Here is a 24,830-nt window from a genome sequence, read left to right as displayed (position 1 = left end):
ACTTCAGGAAAGAAGAGAGAGAGAGAGAGAGAGAGAGAGAGAGAGAGAGAGAGAGAGAGCGGGGCAGTGTAATCAATAATTGTATTTCATTGAGTGATGCGGGTAATTCCGTCTGATGGAACAATCTAGTTAGGTGACTGACGTGACACGCTGCAACGCATGAATGCTAAACAGAGAGCAGCCGGAGATTTCGTCCATTCACAGTTAGTGCAGCCCACTGTTTAGTAAGAATGTGAACAAAGACTGTTTCCTCAGTAGGACGGTTATGACTTCTGCTTTGAAAGGACAAACGCAATCCGTTTAGGCCAAACACTGCTGCTTAATGGAAAAGTTCTTTTATAAATGTGGGTTGCAAGAATACTCACTGGTTCTCTTTGTGTCTTTGTGGCTGTTCAGTGCCTGCTTCCAGCCGATTTTATATATTATATTATTATATTTCAACCGTATTTCCACCATAAAGCTGTCTGGGAGTTCACCTTGTTACGCAGAGTCCACTGTGAAGCCGTACAGTGCATTTAAACGCAACCCTGCCTCTGTCCGTGGTGCTGAAACGACCCACAACTGAGCGTCTGATGAAGCTTTGATTTATGCTGCTGAGAGTGCGTCAGGTTTTGGCTGCAGATGTGTATATTAGCTAGGCACTTCTCTAAAACATCCAGGTGCACATTACAATATTCCCTGCTAATGCCAGGCAAATAAAAAAACGTAAAAAAAATAAATAACAGTTGTTACTTAAGAGTCCCCTGATTTCATGATCCATTCACTCATACATCAGAAGGGCAGGCAGAGTGAAGCATCTAATTTAGAAAATGAGGTATAACTGGACAAAAATAATGATTTGAAGCAATAAATTGGATTTCAATAAATAAACATGTAAATATGGAAGACAAAAATCAGATAATGTTTTAATCAACTTTGCATTCAACTTAATTCCACTTCATGCTGTCTGTTGTTGCTACACACTGCCTAATTACTCCATTTTCATCTATATCTATATCGATGCATATACTTTTGAATGTTTTTTTAAAAACATTTTTGGTCATTATGAAGAGGTCAAAGAAGCACTGGTTAGGCTGTACAATTAGAAGCAGCCTCCACTGTTATATTATCACTTATACCCCTCTGTACCACAACAATGAGATGCAAAGTGGCTATGGAGACTTCATATTTTAAGTTCAGTGCCTTCTTTCTGAAATTCTTGACTCCCCACATAGACTCCAGCAGGGGAAATCACATGTTACATCTAGCAGCTAAAGCTTGAAGCTCTGATGGAGTGCAGTAACAAATTATAAGCCGATGTCAGACAGTTTTGCAATCACTAATAAAACAAAACATAAAACTTGCACTTTTATATTGCATCATAAACACATCATAAACACAGAGGCACACATATTTTATGATTATTCCTACTATTGGGATTATTTTTCACCTTAAAATTTAGCGGCCATGATTTGCAAACCTTATCGTCCTCATTTACAGTATGATGTCTCTCCAGTTACACTCCACAGAGTTCTTGACTTATATTTGCAATTTAATCACATACACAAATTGTCAGCCCGCAAACTATGACCACAGAGAGAGTAATAGCATGGACTAACACCACACAAAGATTATACAAGCCTGTTATAATAATTGCATAACCAAACACTGGCTCTTATAGGATAAGTAGGCTCTTTAGATGAAGTGTGACACAGTGACTGCCTTTGTGCCGGCTCTATCAGATCCTAAAGCCTTTGAAACCCACAAGTGATTCCTGGAGAAAGTGAGGATGGGGTGGGGGTGGGGGCCAAAAAAGGAAAATTATGGACTGATGCAAGTGCAGGGACATTCAGCCATTCAGTATTCACATCATTAAAGCCTGCAAACTGTATCAGCACAACCAATGAGGTGCCTCTGCACTGCCCACTGCAGTAAGAGACTACCAGCAAGTTCTTTCATGTATTACACCTAACCATCTAATGTTTCATTTTTAGAAAAAAAAAATCAGTGTTGAAACATCTTACATGGGGAAGATACTGTGAAATCTGTAGCCTGGTTGTACGCCTGTGCCCTGATTTTAAAGACCAATACATGGTCGTGTATCACATGCAACACAAAGGACACAAGGGATTGTAAATGATGCATATGTGTATGCGCAACTGCATGTGCACACACACACACTCACATAACCAAAGAGAAAAGCATCTATCCTTTTTCTCTGAATTTGATGATTCACAGAAGCAGTGACCTGGGATTTGGGACGCTCTCTGCTTTTGATTCAGAGTTGGGAAACAAACCCCCCCTCAAGCCATAAGACTCCATTTACTACTGCTGGAGAGCTGAGGAGCACTTAGCTTAATGTACGGGACAGTAGAATGACCCTCACAAACACACACACACATACACACATGACTGCGCATGCCAAAGCCCTCTCTTTCTCTCTCTCTCTCTCTCTCACTTCTCATTGTCACTACATGCACACAAGCAATAAAGATGCTCATGGATTCCAGAGTCTTTTATTACAGTGTACATGCAATAAAGATTCCTTCTTCCTGATTGGACACAGACGTGTACAAAGAATAGCTGACAATTTTATATATTCCCATTCCACACGTGGTAAATGAAGCTTAATTATTGGTTATTAAGATGCCAGTGCCATAATCACTCATACTCAGACTGAGATTTGCTCACCACTTTTGTCTCTTCTCCATTTGAACTATATGTTTTGATATATATAAAGCTACCTAGTACATGAAGCTAATACCATTACAGCTTTATATAATAACATGCATATAGGTACAATGGAAATAGCTATTTGTATGTTAGACAAAACCCAAAGCTTGTGGGTTTTATCTAAAGCAGGACTGTGTGAGCCAACTTTTATATTGGTCCAACATAAGATGCTTGTAGTAAAAAAAATACATTGTCACATGATTTCTTGGTCACAACACAGTTATATTTTTGTCTGAAGCAGAAGTGATATTCAGCCAATATATTGATTTTCTAATTTTTTTTACCACCCCAAATCAATATTAGCCCTGGCCCCAAAATTCCAGTATCAGTCAGCCTATCATTTTCCACACAAATAAATAAATTGCTGGGGCTTAAAACTGCTATTTTTCCATTTGTGCCCCACTGTCCAGTGGTCTAAAATCAATGGACTACCTGCAGTGCCAGCCTTCCTTCATTAATTAATACAGAGGTGGGTGCACACTGGCAGCAGCTGTCTGGTGTTTATCTTCTTCCTCTAGACTATAATAAAAGGGACGTGGACACTGATGGTAATTGTTTGTGCCTTGTCGAGATAGAAGTTTGAGTAACTGACTTTCGGCTCTGCCTTTACTGTCAGCCTGCACTTCTCATCTGGACTCACATGGCAGATGAGCCTTTTTATGCTGGACTTAGATCTCATTGTGCTGCAGGGATGTGTTTCAGAGATCCTAAAAGGAAATATGTTACCTTGTAGCATCTCATCTGGTATGGTGTTATCTGGTGAATTCAGTTCACAAGCATTCTAAAAGCACAACAAAAAGAACACTGGTGTCACTGATAGAGAGATGTGATGGATTAGAGTGGCCCAAGGGGGAAGTCCTGGTCCATCAAAATGTAATGAAAACTAATTTGAAAACAGCAGGCGGCTATGAATAACTAGTTCTGGCAACATTTTGTTCAGTGAGAGGTCATTATTGTCTCATATGTGAGAAAAATGGGTTGATAACATTACGATTGATGATAGCACATTAGCTGTTGTCTTCAGGAGTTATGGCTGTCTGTAAACACGTCTGACTGAAAATCGATCAAGGGCAGAAACAATTTTTATCCCAACTTTGTAATCCACAGGTTCAGAATCGGAAGGCAACAGATGAGGTGATACAAGGCAACAGAAAGGGACCATGAAAAAATACATTTCTGGAATACTGTGCAAAAATGTAAAAGAAATGTAAATGTAAAAAAAATTTGTTCTCTTACAAAGTCAACATGTACAAGCACAGAGCATTATTTTCAAATTTCTATTCTGTCTACTATTGCGGGGGTCCTGGATAGTTTAACGTAGCTGAGCTAAAATACCAGAGGGAAGAAAGTCAAATGGATTGTGATTATTGTCCTGGAACAGATTGAACAGGCTATGAGAGGAGAATGTGAGCTGAATCCCATTTCAACGCTCAAGCCCAGGTGCATTTTCTTTGCTCAGAGGAAGGTGAAATTTACAAAAGGTATCTGTAGACGTTGTTTGAGGCACTAATACTTGCTTTAATCTAAGCACTATCAACAGTCAATTGGAAAAACATTTTACAGAGTGCCTGCAGAATGGAGTCTGTCTCTATCATGTCTGTATCTGGAATGCAGATCTGTGCTTCACTCTCTCCTACTGTAAGCATGGCTGTACTATTGCAAGTCAATAAGTGAGTGGAATTGCTTTAGCAAATTAAATTAAATTAAATTCTTTAATTGCTTTTTCAATTATAAGGACTAGGAGTTTACTAGGGCTAGTAAATCAGTTTAATAATGTAACTTTATTATATGTCTGAGAGGCCTGCCACCACAATGCACAAACCCTGCAGTTGTAAAAGTATAGAAAATTAGCAATATCACATCAATGACTAATAAAAAGGCAGAGAAGCAAAAGACATATTGGGGTGACAAACCTTTCAAAACATGTGAATCATCTGCTCTAAAATGGAAATAAGTAAGCTGTAGGAGTAAAAGCTTCCTGTCATTCAACAGGAAACCTCCACTCCCCACAGAGCAGTTAGGATTATCCCCTGTGCCTCACCACTCTGGTTCAAACTCATAGCATGCATCAACCGTCAAGACATAATAACAAAATGTGTCTGTGCATTGAGGGGTGTCTCTGCCTGGACTGGTTTGCCAGAATCATTCTACATCTTGATGTACGTTTTTATAATTTTATCATTTATTTATAATTTGATTGCAGTTAGAATATACTGCATCAACCTGTTTTCAGTCAGGTTCACAACCAAACAGCCCGTCTCTTTTTTAAAGACAGCCTGCAGGTCTCATGGCAGTGCTGACAGGACACCTTTGGACAGTGAAATGCCTCTCAGCCAGGTGGTGAGGAGGCTCTAGTCCAACAGTGCCACTTGCAGCTCTGCCATGGCTGAGAGCAACCATATGTCTCTCCTCTCTGGAGTCCCAGCATAGGACTGCCAAGCTGTTAGGCTTATCCTACATGTATGTGTGGTAATACTGTTAAGCACTAAGTCTTCAAGTGGTTGAGGCATTGCAGCATTTGTTTTGACTGCAAATCATTGACTTTGTTTTGTGTGTGCCTCTGTTGTTGTGAACAAGATGGAAATGACCACAGGGAGGTTCACAGGGTGGTGGTATTCACCGAAGACCTACACCTTCTTCACAGAGGTAGGCCTACGTTTGCTCACTCGTAATCTGTCTATTTCTTAGCAGTTTAGGAACACCGCTTGAATGGACACAGGGCTAAGATTTGTCAATCACAGAAGCAAACCAACACTTAAATTCTTTTGTGTCATTTAAATAAAGCAAAAAAAGAGAAGTGTACAGTGGTAAATCTTTTTATAATTAGATGATTAAAAAATCTAATGATAGAGGTTACTCTGCACCTCTATTACAATGCCATCGGTATAGCTCAGACAGCCGGACACAGTCTACCCTGTGCTTTACATTAAATTAAAAAAAAATGATTCGACAGCCCCTTTTAACTAAACAACAGGAGAAGCAGCTGGTGAGGTTGGCGTTGTTCCGCTTAGCGTTGCCGAGGAAATAGTTCAACCAATCAGAGGTTGCTTAACTGAGACGGTGGTAACGGCAGCCAATCACAGCGTCTGTTGTTTTTATGTCAGCATGTTTGAAACGGCAAAGCAAGCACTTTCCAACTGACGACAGCTCGGTGAGACAAACCAGTGCGGTACCTTGTACAGAGATATAAAACAAGTACAGTAAATTATGTATATCGTCTGTGTGGTTATAATCTCTGCAAATAGTTTCGTAATAATGCTGCACGATTGGTAGCAGCCATAAAAGAAGTATGTGTTTCAGATTTATCGTTAGCTCTGACTTGTGCAGCTAACATAATCTGTTTAACGCTAACAGAAAACAGCGTATACACGTGGTATATGTTATTGTTCTATAAAGTTGAGCGTTTCAACATTTCTTGTGTGTTAATGAACATTTCGGCATTAAAGGTGCCCCCAAGTTAACTATGTTGTAACGCTACTACATGAATGTTTGTTTCTGTAGAGCGTGTATAATGACCCTTTTAATATGGCTGACTGTTTATTTAGCCCCACGTTTACGTATGTTTTGTATTGTAATGACTTTAACATATACAATGGACGTATACGTAGATGTCCTCAGACGAAGACGAACCAACCAGTCCTGCTCTGCCCAAGGACTCAGACCGGGGGAGCTCTGTGTCCTCAGAGCTTCAGGTGAGAGGAAAAAAATACACACGTACACAAAGTTTCTCCATTAATTCACATCGCACATTTTGGGACAGAGCAACATCTTTACAAAATATCATTAGATAGTATCAAGATTTTTGTGCCAACAAGCAGGCTTAACATGCTCAAAACCTGGATTAGAAATTGCTCCAACAGATGTTTCTTTGGGCAAATATGTTTGCAACAGGTTTTCCAGATGATTCCAGCTGAAATGGAGTGTTTCTCTATTTAATGGGCTCCATGTAAAGCTGTACATAATAGATCTTGCAATGCAATGTCATAGAATAGAATATACTTTATTAATCCCCTTGGGAAGGTCCCTCAGAGAAATTTGGGTAGATTCTAATTCTAAAACGGAATATAAAATATTATATAATACCATTCAGAAGGTTGAAGCAAGGCATCTGGACTTGGAACTGATGAAGCTGCTTGGATGAGCAGCAAATTCTCTTCAAGAAAACCCAAGTCCAGATGCCTTGCTTCAACCTTATGAATGAAAATGACCTGGATATAATGCCATTAAACCCTTGTACCCACTGTTCATTTGATTATTTATTGTTCAACAGGATGAGTATGAGGAGCTTCTTCGGTATGCCGTTGTAACCCCAAAGCTTGACACACTCACTCGCGTTCAACTGAAGCAGCAGAGCACCTCACATTTGTCCAGAGATGGTGATCGGGTTTCCCAGAGTAAAGCTGGAACAAAGTCACTGCACCTACCAGGTACGTATGGGTCCCTCCTCTATGCTGGACACATTCATACATTACACGCACTAAGCTTTTCTGGCAGAAACTCTGCTTGAGCTTTTCCAGACACTGCCCCCATCAAATGATTAACTGTCACAACGGATTTGGCACTACAACATGCAGAAAATATCAGCTGTTTATCAGCTTTACATTTCCAGCTTGTAAACCAGAGTAAATATCAGTCTGTCAGGTTGTACCCCCCTATCTCTCTCCCCTATGATACCCACATCTTAAACAATCATCAGTCCTCCCTTGCCAGCTGCAGCTCTCGTTGGAGGTTAGTGCTTTAACTGTCATGGAGCAGTGCACAGGGATGTAGAAGGCAGACAGGCCAGTTGGTAATGATCTCCTGGCACTCTGCCCATAGTGCTTTTTAGAGTGCAGGTTTTTTTTCTTCCCCTTGCAGAATTTAATTAAGATATTGACATAAATGCATTCCTGGACAAGGAGCTGTGCTCCTTATTCAGCACTCTCACCCCCATATTTTATGTTCTTAAAATGTCTTTTGTTTTATGACTTTTATGTTTTATTTTTAGCTCTTGGCTGTAATTTCATTACAGACTTGATTTTATCAGCATTCCCTTGTCTGTGTTTTTACCTTTGTGCCTCCCTCTCTGTCTCCTTTCCCGCATCTGATGCGTCTCCTGTCAGATCCTGCCGCCGGAGCTGAAGATGGGAGGCATTCTAGCATGAGCATGAGATCACGGGCCTCCCCCTTGATTGTTGAGCCCTCCACTCACTCAAGAGCCTCTGATGGTAAAATTAAAAAAAAACAACTTGTGTATGTTAATGTCTGGGGTGTGACTGTACTTTTTCCTTAATATCAAGTAATCCAAGAAATACTGAGACCATCAGAATGCTTTGTCTCATATTCTCAGTTGTAATTTCATCTGGCTGATTTGTTTTTTTGCCCTCCAGCTGAAAAGATGGCAGGTCCATCATCTGGCAGGGCGTCGAGACTCTCAGACAGGTTACAGATGACGTCTCAGAGGTCTAGGTCAAACAGCCCAGATCCTCTTGAGGTTGCTGTGACAGAGATGTTTATTTCAGAGAAGAACATAAATAAGATGGAGAACATTCTCGACACATGGAGCAACAACCTGAAGGTTAGTCTGTTTTCTCGTACTTCTCTCCTTACACTATCACTATATTATCTTGTATCTGCAAGAGAGGTAACAAATATTGTTGAAGGGCTGTAAAATAGCTGTGCATTGTAATAACTATTATGCATTTCATAGGAGTGGAGGTTTTTTAGCTTCAGTTTAAAGCAAAATAGATATTAGGTGGCTGATAGGAAGGCTGATACTTAATATTTATCTGTGTAAATGTATGTTGTTGACATTACTCTGACAAATGTACTGTATCTTAAATTAGTGGTAAAATCTTTTCTACTATTAGTAAATAGTAGAACTATTCATTAAGAGCTATCTAGAAAGAAATGAATTGAGTTGCCTTTTCTGGTAATGTATAAATGTTAGTGTTATCACATTCCCCTTCCCATACTGTATGTAATTAGAAAGTTAGACTTAGATAGATTAAATGCAAGACATTCTGCAGACTGTGCTTATAGACAGTGGTGAGGATGAGATCAGATATTTAAAAGGGGATGTGTTTGAGTCTTAGGAAGACTTTGTGAGAAGGATGACAGCTCTACTCTTCAAGGAGCGGTGCCCTTTTAATTGCTTCTCCCAGGGGAATGTTATGGAGGAGCTGGGTTGCTCCATGTGGGTGTCCATCCTGCCCTTTTCTTCTGATGTTGTACAACTCATTCATGGAGAGCAGATGACAACGAATCACTTGCTAAGCTTAGCTGATGAAAGAGTGGGGTGTCATCTCAGAAAAGACTGCACAGAACTAGACTAGGAGAGGAAGTTGAGACTTTCAGTTCTCTTGACTAAGCTTCATTTGCTGCAGAATCTGTTGCATATCTTCAATGTATATTTGTGAATGTATCATGTGTTTTAAGGTGGGTTTACAAAGCATACTGTCCGTCTATTCCCTGTATAGTCAAATGTACTGACTGAGCTACGCAAGTGGAAGCTGGCCTTCATGGAGCAACACAAGCTGGAGCTGATGAAGGAGAGGGAGAAGCATAAAGCTCAGACAGCTGGCCTGAGGTCAGAGCTAGACAGCATTAAGGAGCTGCTTCAAACCTACGAGACATCTAACCAGAGAAAAGATGAGGTGTTTATTTTCTTTCTACTAAAGTGTAGACCAGGTCGCACTAAGATTTCATTTACAATAGGACTATAACTAAGATGTTCCTATTACGTACTATTTATTAATCTGCAAATTATTTCACCTTCAATAAAATTAAGAAATGATCGAATTATTTGCATTATTTCAGTGCGATGTATTTTGCTTTAGGTGATTGTGAACCTAAGCCAGGTTTTAGAAAGACAGAGAGAAAAGCTTGAAAGAATGAGGGCCTTCACCCACTGGAGAATTCAGCACACTGAGGCCAAAGAAGAGGTATATATACATCGTCTAGTTAATGTTCTGTCTCTCCCAAGAATGGCATAAAACATTAACTAGATGACTAATAACTTATTTTTTTTCTATACCATGACTGCAAGGGCATTTAAAAAAATGTACTGCAGCTGCACTAGAGTATATTATACTGTCGATGTTTTCATGGTCTTGTTGTTCCCTGCCAGGCTCATGCTTCTCAGGTAGCGAGACAGCACTACAATCTGCAGCTGAAGAAAAAAGTGTGGTTAGGCTGGCAGTCTCTGGTCCAGAAACACTGGAAGGTCAAGGTGGAGCGGGCTTGCCGTTCACGGGCCGAAGAAGTCTGCTCCCGCCTATCTACAGAGTATGAAGCTAAAATTGCAGAGGTACATATATATGATTTATTGGGGCTGTTGATTGTGATATAATCAAGCAGTGATCAGGGGCGTTTGTTACTACAAGGATTAATAATTGACTGATCCCTTTTATCTTCTGCTACCTGTTTCCGCAGCACTGTGAGGCTGTAGCAAGGGCCCAGGCTGAGATTCACAAACTACGATTAGAGCGAGAGCAATATGAGGAATCTATGAAGAAAGCCTTCATGAGGGGTGTATGTGCTCTCAACATGGAGGCTCTCAGCATGTTCCACTCCACAGAGGGACGGCCAGAGCAACCTCCAAGTCGTGGTTTGTAACAGAATAACCAGACAAGAATAATCATCTTGTTAAATAACATGCTCATCACAAACCCCTTAACTACGTACATATATAGACCCCGACTCTCCACATCATGCCTTTAAGCTCTATTGATTGACCCGAGCTGTGGAGACTGAAGCAGAGAAAAAACAACAGACACAATTTCTCCAATAGAGTGCAGCTTTGTGCTGTTGACATTGCGTAGGTTTATGAATGAGAGGAGGGGGCAGGGTCGTAGTACTTTTTTAAGTCATTCACTGGCTCATTGAATGGAGTAATGAATCAGTGGATGTGCCTAGTGGGGACTGAAGAGTACTTTGCACAGTTTGGCATCCTTGATGTGGCACTGAAAGATTGTTGCTCAAAATCTTTTTCTGACATTTAGTAAATAATGCAATTACTTGTCATGGAAGTGCAGGGTGTATTGGATTAGGGCTTGGGAGTGTGTTGTTATTCTGTTTGCTCTACTGCATGTTTGGTTTAAAATGTTTCCTGTAAAGGGTGTACATTGCATTGGGGCACTTAGATTTCTCATATAACACTGGTATTCTAAATCCTTGATAGCTAGCAAGTGAAATTGTTCAACCACAAGAAAGTTTTGACTGAACAATTTCAGTTACCCGATGGTACAATCATTCCTATTTAGTTGATTAAAGGGATTTTCAGTAACTATTAAAATTAGCGTCAAGAATCTATTGCACAGTGTCTGGATTCATGTGTTATCATCGTTCTTTTTGTAGATCCCCTGCTTCACCAGGATGAGTCTGCTTCTGCTACAGTGGCCCAGCTGCAGCCTTATCCCGCATCTTCCACACGGTTCAGTCCAGTCCACTTTGACCACCCAGATCCCTCTCACAGTGAGGTAGATGACATGGTGAGAATTTTTGAATTTGTCATCATATAGGTCAGCGGTCCCCAACCTTTTTTGCACCACGGACCGGTATCATGTAAAACAATATTTTTACGGACCGGCACAGAAAAAAATATATAAAATAAAAATAAAGTGCATACAACGACAACTTACTCTTATGCTTAATTAGTGGGAGCCTTTGAGCTTTCTCAGCAATGAGGCGGTCCTATCTGGGGATAATGGGAGACAATGACACCCGAAGCGTGTTTCTTATGTCCAGTCCACTCCGTAATTTTGTTTTGGCCGTCATTTATTGCTTCTGTCCTTCTTGTTCACATTTTCTTCTTTCAAAAAACTCCATGGCTTGTCTTTTAATGCAGGGTGCTTGGTCTTAAGTGCCAAAGCAGTTTTGAAGGCTTCGCCACATGTCACTCAGAGCGGTCTTGTGTGAGAATCACCTGTTGCAATAAGGACTTCTGATAGTCTTTTAAATGCAGGTTTCTTTTTCTTTGAAGGGGTAGGCTCCTCTTCTTCTGTCCCCTCGTTAGGTCTTTCCCCTTTCCGAAGAAGCTCTCCAAAGACGTTTGTTTTTTATTCATTTTTGCTAGCTTTTAGGCTTAATTTTGGGGGGCCGTATCCCGTGACCGAGACCAGCGTCTGCAGGTGCTTAAAGGCACAAGCGGATGAATCTGATCGATTTATAAATGAAACAGCTTTCAGACTCAGATAATGAATAATATATTTTTTGCTCAGTCGTTCTGTGCGGCCCGGTACCAAATGACCCACGGACCGGTACCGGTCCCCGGCCCGGTGGTTGGGGACCACTGATATAGGTGATTAGGCATTATTCTGTTCAGTGTTTTCTTTGCTGCACTAAAGCTGACTTCCTCCAAAACTGATCCTGATTTTACTGGTTCCTGTCTCGTAAGGTGGGTTCTGGAATCCCTTTGTCCCAGGAAGAAGTACTCCCTCCCACTACTGCGGTGCACAGCTCACTCCCACTTGGGGGCATCACAAGTTCCCACAAACAGGTTAATATTACACATATTGGCCGATTGACAAAGGCCTTTAGATAATACACTGAGTGTTGATAGTTATGTTGGTGAGCAGCAACGTAAGATGTATCACTCCCTGTTTTGTTTGCTTTCTACATATGATGTGTCTTTACTGTGCTATCAAGATATAGAATATCCCAGTACGCCTGTTTGTACATGCTGTAATATATTTGTTATTTCAGACCAGTGGTCGTATCGTCACAGCAAGTCAACAAAAATCCTCAAAGACTGTAAATGCTCGCATTACTGCTCGCACTGATGCCAGTAAAGCTGCACGCAGCAACCTCCAGGTGATGGGAGTGGCTCCACCCATGAGCTCTGTAGTAGTCGAACGACATCATCCTGTTACGCAGGTATGCGACACACAAAAAATCAATATCTGGTCATGTGAAGTTAAAAAATAACTTGTTTCTCCTGCTTTACGCTTTCAGCTAACCATCGGGCAGGCCACAGCTGCTAAGTTTCCTCGCTCGTCCCAACAGAGCTACACCTCCACTGGAGGCAGAGGCTCCTCCAGAGCACACACCAGCACATGCCATGTACACTCCATCAAAGTAGTTGACTGACCACAAACATATCTCAGACAAAGTGTTACATCACCTAGTTTAAACTGAAGATTTAACATGCTCTATGCAACAAACCTAAGAGTAGCTACAGTGTTAGTGTTGACTGGTTATTATTTTGATATCTGTTTATCTTCTGCTTTAGTCATGAATGTGAAATGTACAATTAAAAGAGCACTAGAATCTCAGGACTATATAGAGAGGTGTTTAGAAATACATGTGTAAATGTTTTTTAATGATTATTGGAAGTTTTTGAATTTCAAAACATTTATTTCTTATGAAGGTTTTACTCTAAATTATGCACAGATGACATGTGTTCTGTAATATGTAACATTTTTTTGCCCTGATCCATCCATCATCACAAATTGTTTACTGAACCAAAGCTACAGCTAATGACTTGATGAACGTTATTTTTTTTTTAAAATAAATTATGTTTACTTCAAACTTCCTGTGCAGGTCAGTAGAGGAGATGATGTCATGAAATGCAGCAGCTCTTACTGCTGGTACTCTCTGTGTCCATACGAATCTTATCTGGAACACAAATTAAATTTAAAGTAGTAAAACTGGCACTGATGCCCAGGCAGCTACTGTAGAAATGTATATTTTTATCAGTATATTTGTTTAAAGAAGTGACAACAGAAGGTACCTGCAGCTTTTCTGTTCCCTGTAAGTATCAGGCCTTGGTAGAGTTCTTTAGCAAGACTCCTCTGAGCCAGCTCCTCCCCATGGAGCCAGATCAGCAGCATCCTGTTCCCATGCTCTCGATAACTGTGCTGACCTGTGGACAAACACACAGCAGTGTGTACAGGCAGGAAAAGCAAGAATTTAGCTTGTACAGATAACCTAAAGACTTGTGCTTTGAAAAACAAGTCAAAAGGTCTGTTGCCAAATGTGTCCTGTCAGAGTGTGAGTTGTGACACCTGTCCACTGCTCCTCGATTGCAGACACTTGCTCCTTAGTGAAGCCCCAGTGTTCTGCTAGTCTTTTCCAGTCCCCTGCTTTCAGGAGCTCATATGCCAGGCGCCAGGCCATTAAACGCATCTGCTTGGTCTCATGGCGGTGGTCAAGTTTAAACGTTAGTGGATACTCGCTGTGAACACTCTCATTAAGCTCAGGGTTGGTCTGAAAGGGCAATTAAATCATGTCAGAAGATTGATAAAGGCCACAAGCTCCAGAGAACACAGAGCATAGGAGAACACACATGGTTAGCAATATGAATGCCAGACTAAAACCATATTGGAAAATCAATAATAGGAGGCAAACAGGCATATATTTAATTGAATTAATGGTAAATTGGCTGTCAAATGTCATTTTTTACAGTGGATCCTTTAATGTTATTAGAGGGGATCCAGCTAATCAAATGTGATGTTAGGAAATTAATCATTTATGATGAATGCAATTATTGCCCTCTAAGCCTCAAGGATGGATTATTGCACACATGAAAACTGTAAAAGTTGCGAGAGTAATCATTTTACTGTCTCTCACCTTTCTCCAGGCGTAGTATCTTTCTGCTTTGATGATCATGTCCACAATAATCACCTCATTTGCTCTGGCTGCAACACCCAGAGCCGTCTTACCCTGCTACTCCAAATCCAGTAATGAAATACACAAATTTAATTACAACTCCAAGAAAGCAGATTACATTTACATTGGATTGTACTTTCAATATATCATGCAGCTTATAGTATTTGTGTATAAAAACTAGACTCAGTGTGGAATCTTACTCTGTCCCGGAGCGTTAGATCCAGCCCAGCTTTAAGAAGCATTTCCACAACTTCAATTCTGGCAATCTCTGCTGCAAGGTGCATGGCAGTCTGGGACCTCTAACAGCACAATATAAAGCAGTGAACACTTATTTTAATGTTTCTAGATGTTGTTGGCTGACATTTTTTTGTGTGTGTTACGAGGGTGGTCATACCTTATTGGTGATGTTAGTGTTGCAGCCAGCCTGCAGCAGACAGTGGATTACAGGGACATGACTGTTCTTCACAGCCAGGTGCAGAGGTGCTTCTAGGTGCTGGGAGCAAAATATTGTAAATGTGGTGTGTGTGAGGGAGGTCTGTAATACCTCACTGAAAGAGTGTACTGCTGCCACCTCGCTTGTGTTTGCTTACCTGATTTTGAAAGTCTGTGTGGGCTTTGTACTCTAAAAGGAGATGGACCAGACTCCTGTTTCCTCTTTTTGCAACTGGATGGAGAGCGCTGCATTTGGCCTATGAAAAAACTCAATTTATGGCATAGTTCAAGCCTGACCCTAGGATTAACACACTGATGCATGAGAGCACCAGAGCGGAGACAGTATAGTGTGTAATGATACCGTTGTGAGGATGTTGGGTTCACAGCCAGCCTCCAACAGGGCCAGAACACTTTCTTCCTCACCGTTGGCTGCAGCTTGGTATAAAGCTGTTTCACCATCCTGTAACACAGAAGATCCATCAGCAAAACTTTGTACTTTGTGCTGAAAATGGAAAAACAGATTAGCTGAGATTTCTTTATGCTGAATTATTCAATAATAATGGTCATGCAGATTATAGCCACCATTAAGTACCTAGTCAGATGTATCCTTAGCTGGAAGCACTAATTTTATCAAGTAAAATTTACCAACCAGACCCACTAGTCACTGTGTGTTGTTACAGTAACCACTGCACATTTGATATATCTTAATTAATCCAAAGTGAAGCCCCCCCATCCAGCAGTGGATTAGCCACTGAGCACACACAATCCAAACTGTGATAGAGAGAATGTTTAAACTGATTGTCTACCATATTGACTTCATCCCGAGTATCAAAGCTCTGCAGCAGCAGTTGGAGGGCGTCCAAGTGGCCGTTCCTGGCAGCTAAGTGCAGGGGCGTGTCCCCTCTCTGGCAGAAGGGAGGGAGGGAAACAGCTCGCATCAAAGAGTGTTTGACTTTGAGCTTTCTTGTAGGTGTGACACACAGAAACATGTACTCAGACATGAGAATAAACAGCATATAAATAAAGGTGGAAAATTCTATACAAGCAAGTGCACACATACGCATACTTTGTTGGGCTTCATGGTGGCCATGTTGTATGGGTCCATCAGCATCTTTAACATGTCGACACAGCCATGCTCAGCCGCCAGTGCAAATGCCCGGTTCCCTGACTGAAATGTGTGAGAATACACACAATTCTGAATGTAATTTCATAAATTTATACAGCTGACATGGAGCAAAGCGCAGAGATAGTACCTGGTCATCTTTATCTAGTTCCTTCATCTGTAGGTCATTAATAATATACTCTACAATTTCAGTGTGGTTGTTGACGGCAGCACAGTGCAGAATGTTTAGTCCTTCCTGAAGGGACAAAAGTGTGCAGATTAAGTAGCTGCAATGAGTCGCTTTAGGAAGAAAAATAATATATATGGGTAAGATATGAGTTTGTGGTCAAAGGCAGAGGCACTACAGCACCTTTACACACAGTTTTTTGGAACCATTAAGATGTTTGAGAGGGTGAGGGTGACCAACCTTCCAGATTATCTCTACCACATTTTAATCTAGCAGCCTACTTTGTCACCATGCCGAAAAGGGTCCTGTTGCCACCTAGCTGTAATGGACAAACAGTGTTGTCCCATAAAAAACTAATTCCAAAAACTCTTTCTACATATATCCTCTCATCTCTTAAAACCACTATGTCATCAATCATATACATATTCTAAATGCAGGGTAATGATAGTCGTCAACACCTGCAAGGAAGAGGTGGAATTGGTTGAGTTCAGAGATTTTTTTCTCTGTCAGTCACTGGAAACCAGAACAAGACTCTTCCTGCCACTTTACCTCGTTCTCAACCTTCTGCTCAGCCCCAACCTGCACTAACAATTTCAGGATGTCCAAACTGCCAAACCAGGCAGCCAAATGAATGGGGGTCACGCCGTACTGTCAGACACAGAACACAAAATGAAACGTTGTGCTTACTTGAAATTTTTTTTTACATGAGCTGGCACAGACAGTTAGAGCCCTCTCACCTTATCCTTTTGATCCACTTTGACCCTGCGCTGTAGAAGAAGCTGAACAGCTTCTTTGTTTTTGCCAGCCACTGCATAGTGAAGGGCAGTTCTGTGGTGCTGAGAAAAAAAAATCAATTTCTACAAATCTTTAGAGCTGCTCAGCCTTTGATATCTGAGTGATATCGGTGCAGATAGTTTGACCCACCACATTCTTTGCATTGGCGTTCAGACCTCTTCCAAGACTTTTCATGGTCTCCACGTCATTCGTTTTAGCTGCCTCCATGAACTGTTTTTCTACCTCGAGCACTATTCAAGAAACAGGAAGGTTTTGAATCTATACACACACACACCCATAAAACAAAGACTGTATGTATACTGTTTATATACAGAGCAAATAGAAACATCATGTTACAGACATACAGTCACTCTTAACATTTAAGTTTTGGCCACATAAATTTCTGTGTGCTGTAAAACTTAAATTAATTTTCCACCTTTTTTCTTTTACTCTAAATTTTCTTCTATACTCACACATCTCTTTGTCGTCGAAGCTGTTGTCCGTCTCTTTGTCTGAGTCCTTGTTGGGAATGAAGTCAGCAAACCCTTCGACAACTTCCTGTCTCATCCATTTTCGAGGGTCCAGGTTCTCCTTAGTTAAATTCTTCTTCATTGTCGTCCTCAAAGCCAGTACTCTTCTATCCATTGTAAAGCTGTTAAATTTGTGTGCTTCAGTGTACAAAGTAAGCCAATAAATTCCTAAAGTCACTGATCACACAGAAGAGGAAGAAACTCTATTTATTACCAACCCAGTCTTAGAGAATGACTTGAAAGTGCACTCCTTTCTTTCATAATGCTGTAGGGCTGATTCATGTTTACTTTACTAGCTCACACCCTTGTGCAGATGATAACAGAGTATATTCAACATGATACACTTCACTTGTTTTACCTGACTAGCAGCGTACATAAGTCAGAATTATCCTGACTTGAGTATCATAAGGATCTTATACCTTAGGCTTTTTGGCTTCTAACAACACAGTGTAAGGTTTACTTAGGACTAATGTAATGCTCTGGTTGTAGATTAACTTGTTTAACCATGTTAAGTTAATCTATTTACACAAGCTCTTTTTCCAGAGGTTTACACAACCCCAAGCAATATACAGTGTTTTCTACAAGTCACTGTGGACCTCTACCTGGAGACGGTTTTACTTACGAGCCTCTTCTTGCAAACCTGATTTAGACCTGTCTAATTTTGCTTTTCTTCAGTGATAATAATGCTGTTTAGGATTCATATTGATGTACAATGGATTGTATTGATTGTAAATATGACACCAATGGGATTTCAGCAGAATAGCAATTTATTAATATAATAATTTACATGATAGAAAAATTTTCTGATCCTTATTAACAAATGACACATTTTCGTTACTGAAAATGAAATAATAAAATAACTTAATTAACCTTACTACTAGTAAATATTGAATTCAATATCAATGTTTTCCATGTAATAATTAGATTAATTCACTGAGTATCAAAATGCGTGATGAAACTGGTATTGACAGACACCAGGGTAGTTAAAAATGCACATTATCTCACTCAGGTTTTGCACATAGTTTACACAAGACAAATAGTGCAAATGCATAGTATCTTATATTCAGCATCTTAAGGAGAGTATGGCTTTATGTGAAGACAGTTTGAGTCCATAGCATGAATAAAACCAGTACAGATGACTGTCACCTGAAGAACCTGTCAATGGTGTAGCATGGTCCGAGGTTTTTAGGCTTTTTAGACGCTGGGGAGGAAGGGGAGTCCCGTCTAATTCATAAAATGGAACACACACATAAAAACTTTCACTTAAAACACAGTAGCTGGCATATGCAGATATTGTGTACATGTTAAGGGACAATAATTTCTCACCTTTTGCTTTTGCCTTTGCTTGCTTGCTTTGGCAGATGTCCTCTGTCTTTAAACAGAAACAGACATGGGAAGAAAAAATATCTGTTGTTAACTCTTTTCTGACAGAACAAATAATAAAAAAAACTAAAAAATACATCCATTGAGGAGGTAGCCATTGCACAATTGCAGCACTCTTCAGTGACATAAAGAGTGCAATTTCTGAGGCTGCCTTCTTTAAGAGGAAACCAGGGTGCTGTTCATTGTAGCAAATGAATAGGTGAGAAAGTGATTTAGCCATTTCCAAGACCGGCGCCAAAGAGAGCCCTGTGGGGTGAAATGAGATGACTTCTCTTCACCTGAATCCATTCAAACCTCTCACACAGTGTTACTGACAGTAAATAACAAGGTCATAGGCCACTGACACCCTCACAGATAGACATTACTCCTTCTAAGATGTTACAGTGCCATGGCTTATAGACATTACAAGATGCCGGTTGTATTTGTCATCAGCAGAGACGGCTGCATTGTACAGGAAATAACACATGAAGCCCACAAGAAGAGTGGCATATTTCCCTCACAAGCTGGTAGAGAACAAAAAACAGTTCAAAAAATTTTTTCCATAACTATAAATATAGTGCTCTGTTGGATGTCTAAATAAGAATATCACAACTCGTTTCCACTGCCCTCAAGTGGTCATAACTTATAGTTATAGTTAGTGCAGGTTAAAGGATGAAATAAGATGAAAAACATACACACTTACCTAGGGTCTTACTATTTTTAACTGGAGATGCATTTCTAGAGAGGGTCGTCTCTCCCCTCAGTTCATGTATGACGTCCTTGTTCAGGCACAGGTCAACATGATGGTTGAAGACAGTAAGGTCATCAGTGTCCTGTGTAAGCTGACATACTGGGCAGGTGAGAACAGGACCTTTGCATGACTGATGTTCCGAGGTCATGGTTTTGTAGTCATCTTTTATAACCTTTGGAATAAAATTGTTCTTTAAGCTGTGCTGGGCCTCCTGAGGAGCATCTCTGTTCAATTCTTCACTATTTTTTAACTCTTCAACTCTCCCCTCTCCTATCCATTTTTCCACTGCTTCACATTGTTTGTGATCATCTGCCGGGTCCACATCTGAATCCTTCTCTGAGATTGTGCTTTGGTTTGGTTTTCCAGGGGTGTCACTAAGACACTGGTCTATATGCCTGTTGAAGACATTCAGATCAGTTGTCTCCACTTTTCTAAAACACACTGGGCATGTGAGGGCTTCTGGGCCTGTCCTGCCACAGCCTGATGTGGATGCCTGTGCAGGAGAAACAAAGTCATTTTCTTGGAGGTCTGAGGCTGTGTAGTTATTCATGGCTGCTTTTGTTGATGACTCTACAACATTTTTAGCATAGGTGCCAGTAGGAGTAATCACAGATGTGTCTTTCCCGTGTCCCTCCTCTTTTGTGTTTGCATTTTCTGCCTGGAGTTGAAGCCTTTTGGCATGCGCCCTTTGGAAGAAAGACAGTTGGGGTTCCTGACCAGCCTCTGACAGCTTCTGTTTACTCCGCCAGGGAACTTCCTCTTGCTTTTGGCATTTCTGTGACTGTGGAACACTCGTAAGAGGCTGGGTTTGGACAGAGTGATTAGACAGATGCTCTTCCTTGAGGTTTTGAGGCATTCCTTGGGAAGAGTTGCTGCAGTCTGTCGGGCCTGGCTGCAGAAAGCCAATGATGCTCTTCTGCAGAGGCTTTTTATCATCTAAAGTGATGAAGGCAGAAACCCGCACACCTACAAGCACAAAAACAAATTAACTGGATGAAACTTCCAAATGAATCCCAACTGTGTTATTATTTCCACATGCAGTGTGTCACACATCATTTAGATTTATTCCAAGCTAGTTTTATTAACTGATACGTCAATGATATGATTATATCTAATTACCCATTAGCCTCAGTCTGAGTGGCTGGGGGCTTTCGTTTTCTATTTCCGTTTTCAGTAAGTCCTTAGCAACAGCAAAGATCTCTTCCACTGTAGCAACAGCGTATGGCACAGTCAGGGCCCTGGTTTTCACCTCAAAGTTCACATTCTTAAGCTTCAATGTTACGGTTTTACCCTTCAGGAAAAAGAAGAAGATTTCAAATTAGCAAAAGCAGTTGAGGCTATTTCTGTCAGCTCCTAACTACTAAATAACCAATGCCGTGATATGAAAGGGCTGTAAAGAGATGTATAATCTCTTGTATCAGTGATTGATTTGTCAGAGTGCATTTTGTGAGTTTTCATAGTAATGTGATCATCTCCCAGGGAGCTACATCCAAGGAGGATTGTAGCCCCTGCTGTCTCTTTAATGGTTCTCCATTTCCTACAGCTATCAAAGCCACATCAGAGCTGAGGCAGGGGGGTGATGGTTGTGCCAAGCCATCCAGTTCTTACTCAATCGATTCAAAGAGAAAGGAATAGGCAGGTTAAGGTAATTGCATGAGATTCAAGTTGGAGTCAGGGTGATTCAAGAGGGGACATGAACAGGATGGTATTTTTTGTAAAGCAATAGAACCATTCACTGGACAGTAATGTCCATTTCTGTTTAAACATCCTCTGTGCTTTTCTTGTCTTGCTATTGATCAAGAAGCATCACGGCAGTCATAAAATGAAAATTATAGGCAAATAGTATATAAAGTAACCAGAATTATATAACATGTTGCATGTTAAAAAAACATAGAGCAACCCTTGCTTAATACCTTCAGGCCTTCTTTCTTCATGTCCTCTGCTAGGTCTTCACAGAGCCCCCTGCACAACGCTAACTGTTCTTCAGGTTTACTCAGCTCTTTAAATGTCCTGGACCATCACAAAAGAGATAAGATTAAAACAAAAATCAAGGGAGCAACAAGAGAGAATGCACACTAAAATAATTCTGCCATGTTGATGTCAAACCTTTCTGTGCTCATGCTTTTTCTTTCTTCATGCCTGTGTAAAAGAAAAGATTATTATTTCCTCTTTTTGAACTCAGCTGTTTTTAAATCATCATTGTTCTCAACAAACAGACAATACCTTGGTATAAATGTAGAGCCGAGACCCAGGGAAACCTGCAGAAAATGCTGCCACGATGTATCTGAGAACAACAGTGACAGCAGCGCCATTTGCTGGCCAAGATGAGAACAGCTGCTGATACCCAAAGCATTCAGCATCATCTCACTCACCTTCCCTATGCCGCAGACCTGAAGGGAACACATCCACACACATTTTACTGTTTTTAAATATTGAAGAAGATGTTTGTTTTAGCCATCTATTCCTATAAACATAAAGCAGAAAATTACAAAACAAAATAGGCATTGCTAAACTCAGCCACACTCAAACTATTACACATTTTTGCACACTACAAATGAGAATGCAATCAAACTGTTTAACAGCAGCAACCTTACAGCTTTATGTTTTAGTTTATGTGGTGTGTACTGTACTTTGCGAACGGGAAGACTCTGGATGAAGTCCATGACTGCCTCTCTGGTGGATGGGAGTCTGTACTGGCCATTGGGCTTGTTTTTGTCACTGCACACTTTCGCAAGCATCATGTTTGGAGCAATTCCTTGAGGAAAGTGTAATTAGTATTCATAAATGACCTGCTGTTAAAACATTTACAATGCTGATCATAATAATAATAATATCTAACCAAAATATGATCTTTAGAAAAAAACTTCTTGTTGGTGTGCCATTTTGTTGTTGTACATATTGACTCATACTTTGAACTGCCTAAATGTTATTACTGTTGTGTTTTTGTCTTTAATTTGCAAGAATAATGAGGGTGAGAAAGAAAATGCAAGTTTTCGTCTTACCTGCACTGGCAGTCAGCATGGTCTTCTGCTCAATGCGGAAGCGCATCTCTCTCACAGCCTCCTCTGCAGATTTCCCAAACACCTCGAATGCACCACTAGGATCAGCATCAGCACAAAACCCATCCGAGCCCACCAAAATGGGAGAGGAGCTCGGGCTGTCATCAAACAGGACTGGAGACAGGTCTTTCACCTCTTGTACTGCCCCCTGGGGATGTTCAGTCTGTGTTCCAACTTTACAGAAAACAAATAGTTCCGCAAAATACTAAGATGACTCCTGATCATTAAACATAACAATATTCTATTTTGTCATATAATTAAGACTTGCCTGTAGTGATGCTCTTGGTACGGAAACGATGTGTACGTAAGGACTCTGGCCAATGCTGTCTCTGTTCCAGGTGGTCTGTAAAATCTAGATAAGCTTCATCCAGGCTCATCGGTTGAAAATTAGGGTCATAGTCTGCAAAAATCTCTCGGATCTAACGAAGATCATGAGCATCTGTTAGTAACAAGCCACAAAGGGGCAGCGTCTGAAGCATTTGTTTGGCTCATTGCTCATACCTCATCACTCACAGCTCTATATTTATCAAAGTTGGTTGGAACGATTACTAAGTTGGGGCACAGTTTCTTTCCAATGAAGCCAGGCATAGCAGCTCGGACCCCATATTTCCTAGCATGGTAGTTAGATGTTGACTGAAACGTGAAAAATCATGGTTAAAACATATGTAGCCCAATATCATGTGGATAATATTCTACTTAAAGTGTTAATATACTATTATTTCACAAGCTGCGAGGAATCCTTATGTACTTTGTGACCATAATAATCAGCACAGTGTCTGTTGCACCTACACCTTGCAGCTACAATAAATGATCTAAGTCCTAAGTGTGTATTTTCACTTACCAGCATACTCATGGATCCCACAGCCATGGGCTTGTCCTTCAGCTCAGGACAGTCTCTCATTTCCACAGCTGCATAGAATGCATCCATATCAACATGCACAATAACACGGCTAAGATCTCGACGCCTCTCCAGTGCAGAAGCCACCTTCTCTACCTATGCAGAGACATGTGTTATAACCTGTAAAAGCAAACCCAGTGCCAACTCTATGTCACTAATAATCAGTCCTAAAGTACCTGAGCTTGCGCTTTCTTTAACTGCTGCTCTGTGATCTGTGCCTTTTGTAGCATCATCTTCTCGATGCGCTGATTCACCTGCTGCTCTCTCTTCAGTTCATTCTCATAAAACCTAGATCCCTGCAGGCAGAAGACAAGGACAACAGAGAGTGATATTAGTTCTGTAGCACAGCCATAATGAAAAGCTGCAGCAGCAATAGGACAGTATATTATTACATTACAAAAGGGTTGGACACATAGAGGTACAGATTAGAGTCTGTAACAGTAGATGTCACGGTTCAGCTGAGAATAGCTTGATTTAGTACTTTTCTACACGTCCTTTTGTTCAAACTCTCGCTGGTTACACTGTTTGAAGCATCTCAATGACAATTTGTGGAGCTGAGCTCTATGCAAAAACTGGAGTTTCTCTGAGTTGACCTACCTTCGATGTCTCCATAATTATCTTGTTGATTTTATCCCTATCCAGACCCTCCATACCAGCTTTGTTGTCATTGAGGGCCATCCTGGAGAGGAAGCCCTCTTCTTTGGTTGATGAAACCTCATTATCCATTCTAAAGAGTGAACCCGAGACGGAAAAAAATGTGCAACGTACAAGGATCTTGACTCTTCTTGTGTTAGTTGACACAACATTAGTACATCGTGACCTATCGTTTCATTTACCTGCGTCTTTTTGGAGACCCACCGTACCCCCTGAACAGTAACAACAGCGATATCGGCTTCTTCTTTTTTCACTAAATCAGCTGTCTAACGTTCATGTCCCTACATGTTTTGAAAAAGCCGTTTGGCGGCATTTCCGGGTACGTCATCACGACTGCGGAGGCTCGCTTCAACCCCGCACGTGATGATGAATATTTAATGTTGAAACTAGAAAAAGTTGGATTGCTGCAGATGAAGCATTGCTTTGAATGCTGGCGTGAAGGGTTGCTCTAGAAAAATGAAGCTCTTATTTTGAAAAGTAGAAAATCTTAATATCATGAAGATATGAAAGAGACACTGCTGAAGACAAGAACAGTATAAAGTCATGACCTTAAAGAATAGCCTGTGAATATACCATATGAAAGGTCAGAGGCTGGAATAATATCATAAGCTTATAAGAAGCTCAGGCTGTGTGATTTTAAAGTAGAAAAGTAGTATAGAGCTGAAGGATGATCAATATGACACATATAATGCTTAAAATGTGATAAAGACTACAAATATTGCCCAGCAGCAATCAAACTAATTAGCCCTAAAGCTTTCTGTTAGACATTATGGCGTGCAG

At 40.6% G+C, this 24,830-nt stretch overlaps 3 protein-coding genes across 8 annotated transcripts; 1 reads left to right on the top strand and 2 right to left on the bottom strand.

The window, feature by feature from the left end:
- The first annotated feature begins 5,819 nt into the window (after positions 1-5,819).
- poc5 (POC5 centriolar protein homolog (Chlamydomonas)) lies at positions 5,820-13,068 on the top strand. Of its 5 annotated transcripts, none has more exons than XR_003671302.1 (13): positions 5,820-5,907; positions 6,321-6,404; positions 6,983-7,139; positions 7,815-7,919; positions 8,082-8,269; positions 9,171-9,347; positions 9,531-9,635; positions 9,821-10,000; positions 10,126-10,300; positions 11,050-11,183; positions 12,089-12,190; positions 12,402-12,567; positions 12,646-12,784. XR_003671302.1 is itself a non-coding variant. In XM_028415205.1 (13 exons), the coding sequence occupies exons 2-13, from the start codon at positions 6,321-6,323 to the stop codon at positions 12,778-12,780; spliced, it is 1,701 nt and encodes a 566-aa protein (XP_028271006.1). In that variant the 5' UTR covers positions 5,820-5,907; the 3' UTR covers positions 12,781-13,068. The 5 variants fall into 5 exon arrangements, 4 of the variants coding, with proteins under 4 accessions (XP_028271006.1, XP_028271002.1, XP_028271003.1 ...); XM_028415205.1 differs by having other exon boundaries at positions 11,050-11,171; positions 12,397-12,567; positions 12,646-13,068; XM_028415201.1 differs by having other exon boundaries at positions 12,397-12,567; positions 12,646-13,068.
- A 99-nt stretch (positions 13,069-13,167) lies between these two features.
- ankdd1b (ankyrin repeat and death domain containing 1B) lies at positions 13,168-17,588 on the bottom strand. 2 transcript variants are annotated; one of them, XM_028415206.1, is made up of 15 exons: positions 17,270-17,588; positions 16,947-17,047; positions 16,760-16,858; positions 16,572-16,670; positions 15,987-16,091; positions 15,794-15,901; positions 15,540-15,638; positions 15,095-15,193; positions 14,892-14,990; positions 14,696-14,794; positions 14,502-14,600; positions 14,263-14,358; positions 13,698-13,899; positions 13,424-13,555; positions 13,168-13,308 (listed from the first exon to the last, which is right to left on the bottom strand). In XM_028415206.1, the coding sequence occupies exons 1-15, from the start codon at positions 17,439-17,441 to the stop codon at positions 13,253-13,255; spliced, it is 1,665 nt and encodes a 554-aa protein (XP_028271007.1). In that variant the 5' UTR covers positions 17,442-17,588; the 3' UTR covers positions 13,168-13,252. The 2 variants fall into 2 exon arrangements, with proteins under 2 accessions (XP_028271007.1, XP_028271008.1); XM_028415207.1 differs by having other exon boundaries at positions 15,800-15,901.
- A 666-nt stretch (positions 17,589-18,254) lies between these two features.
- On the bottom strand, positions 18,255-24,373 carry polk (polymerase (DNA directed) kappa). Its single transcript, XM_028414263.1, has 15 exons — positions 24,233-24,373; positions 23,994-24,123; positions 23,573-23,692; positions 23,340-23,492; positions 23,000-23,131; positions 22,767-22,917; positions 22,442-22,672; positions 22,070-22,194; positions 21,663-21,829; positions 21,546-21,578; positions 21,353-21,449; positions 20,559-20,730; positions 19,392-20,405; positions 18,653-18,698; positions 18,255-18,550 (listed from the first exon to the last, which is right to left on the bottom strand). The coding sequence occupies exons 2-15, from the start codon at positions 24,120-24,122 to the stop codon at positions 18,469-18,471; spliced, it is 2,652 nt and encodes an 883-aa protein (XP_028270064.1). The 5' UTR covers position 24,123; positions 24,233-24,373; the 3' UTR covers positions 18,255-18,468.
- Between the last annotated feature and the right edge of the window lie 457 nt (positions 24,374-24,830).

Source organism: Parambassis ranga, chromosome 9 (genome assembly GCF_900634625.1).
Source record: "Parambassis ranga chromosome 9, fParRan2.1, whole genome shotgun sequence".
NCBI lineage: Eukaryota > Metazoa > Chordata > Actinopteri > Ambassidae > Parambassis > Parambassis ranga.
The sequence above is the reverse complement of the archived record's forward strand: the minus strand, read 5'-3'. Positions and strand labels throughout refer to the sequence as shown.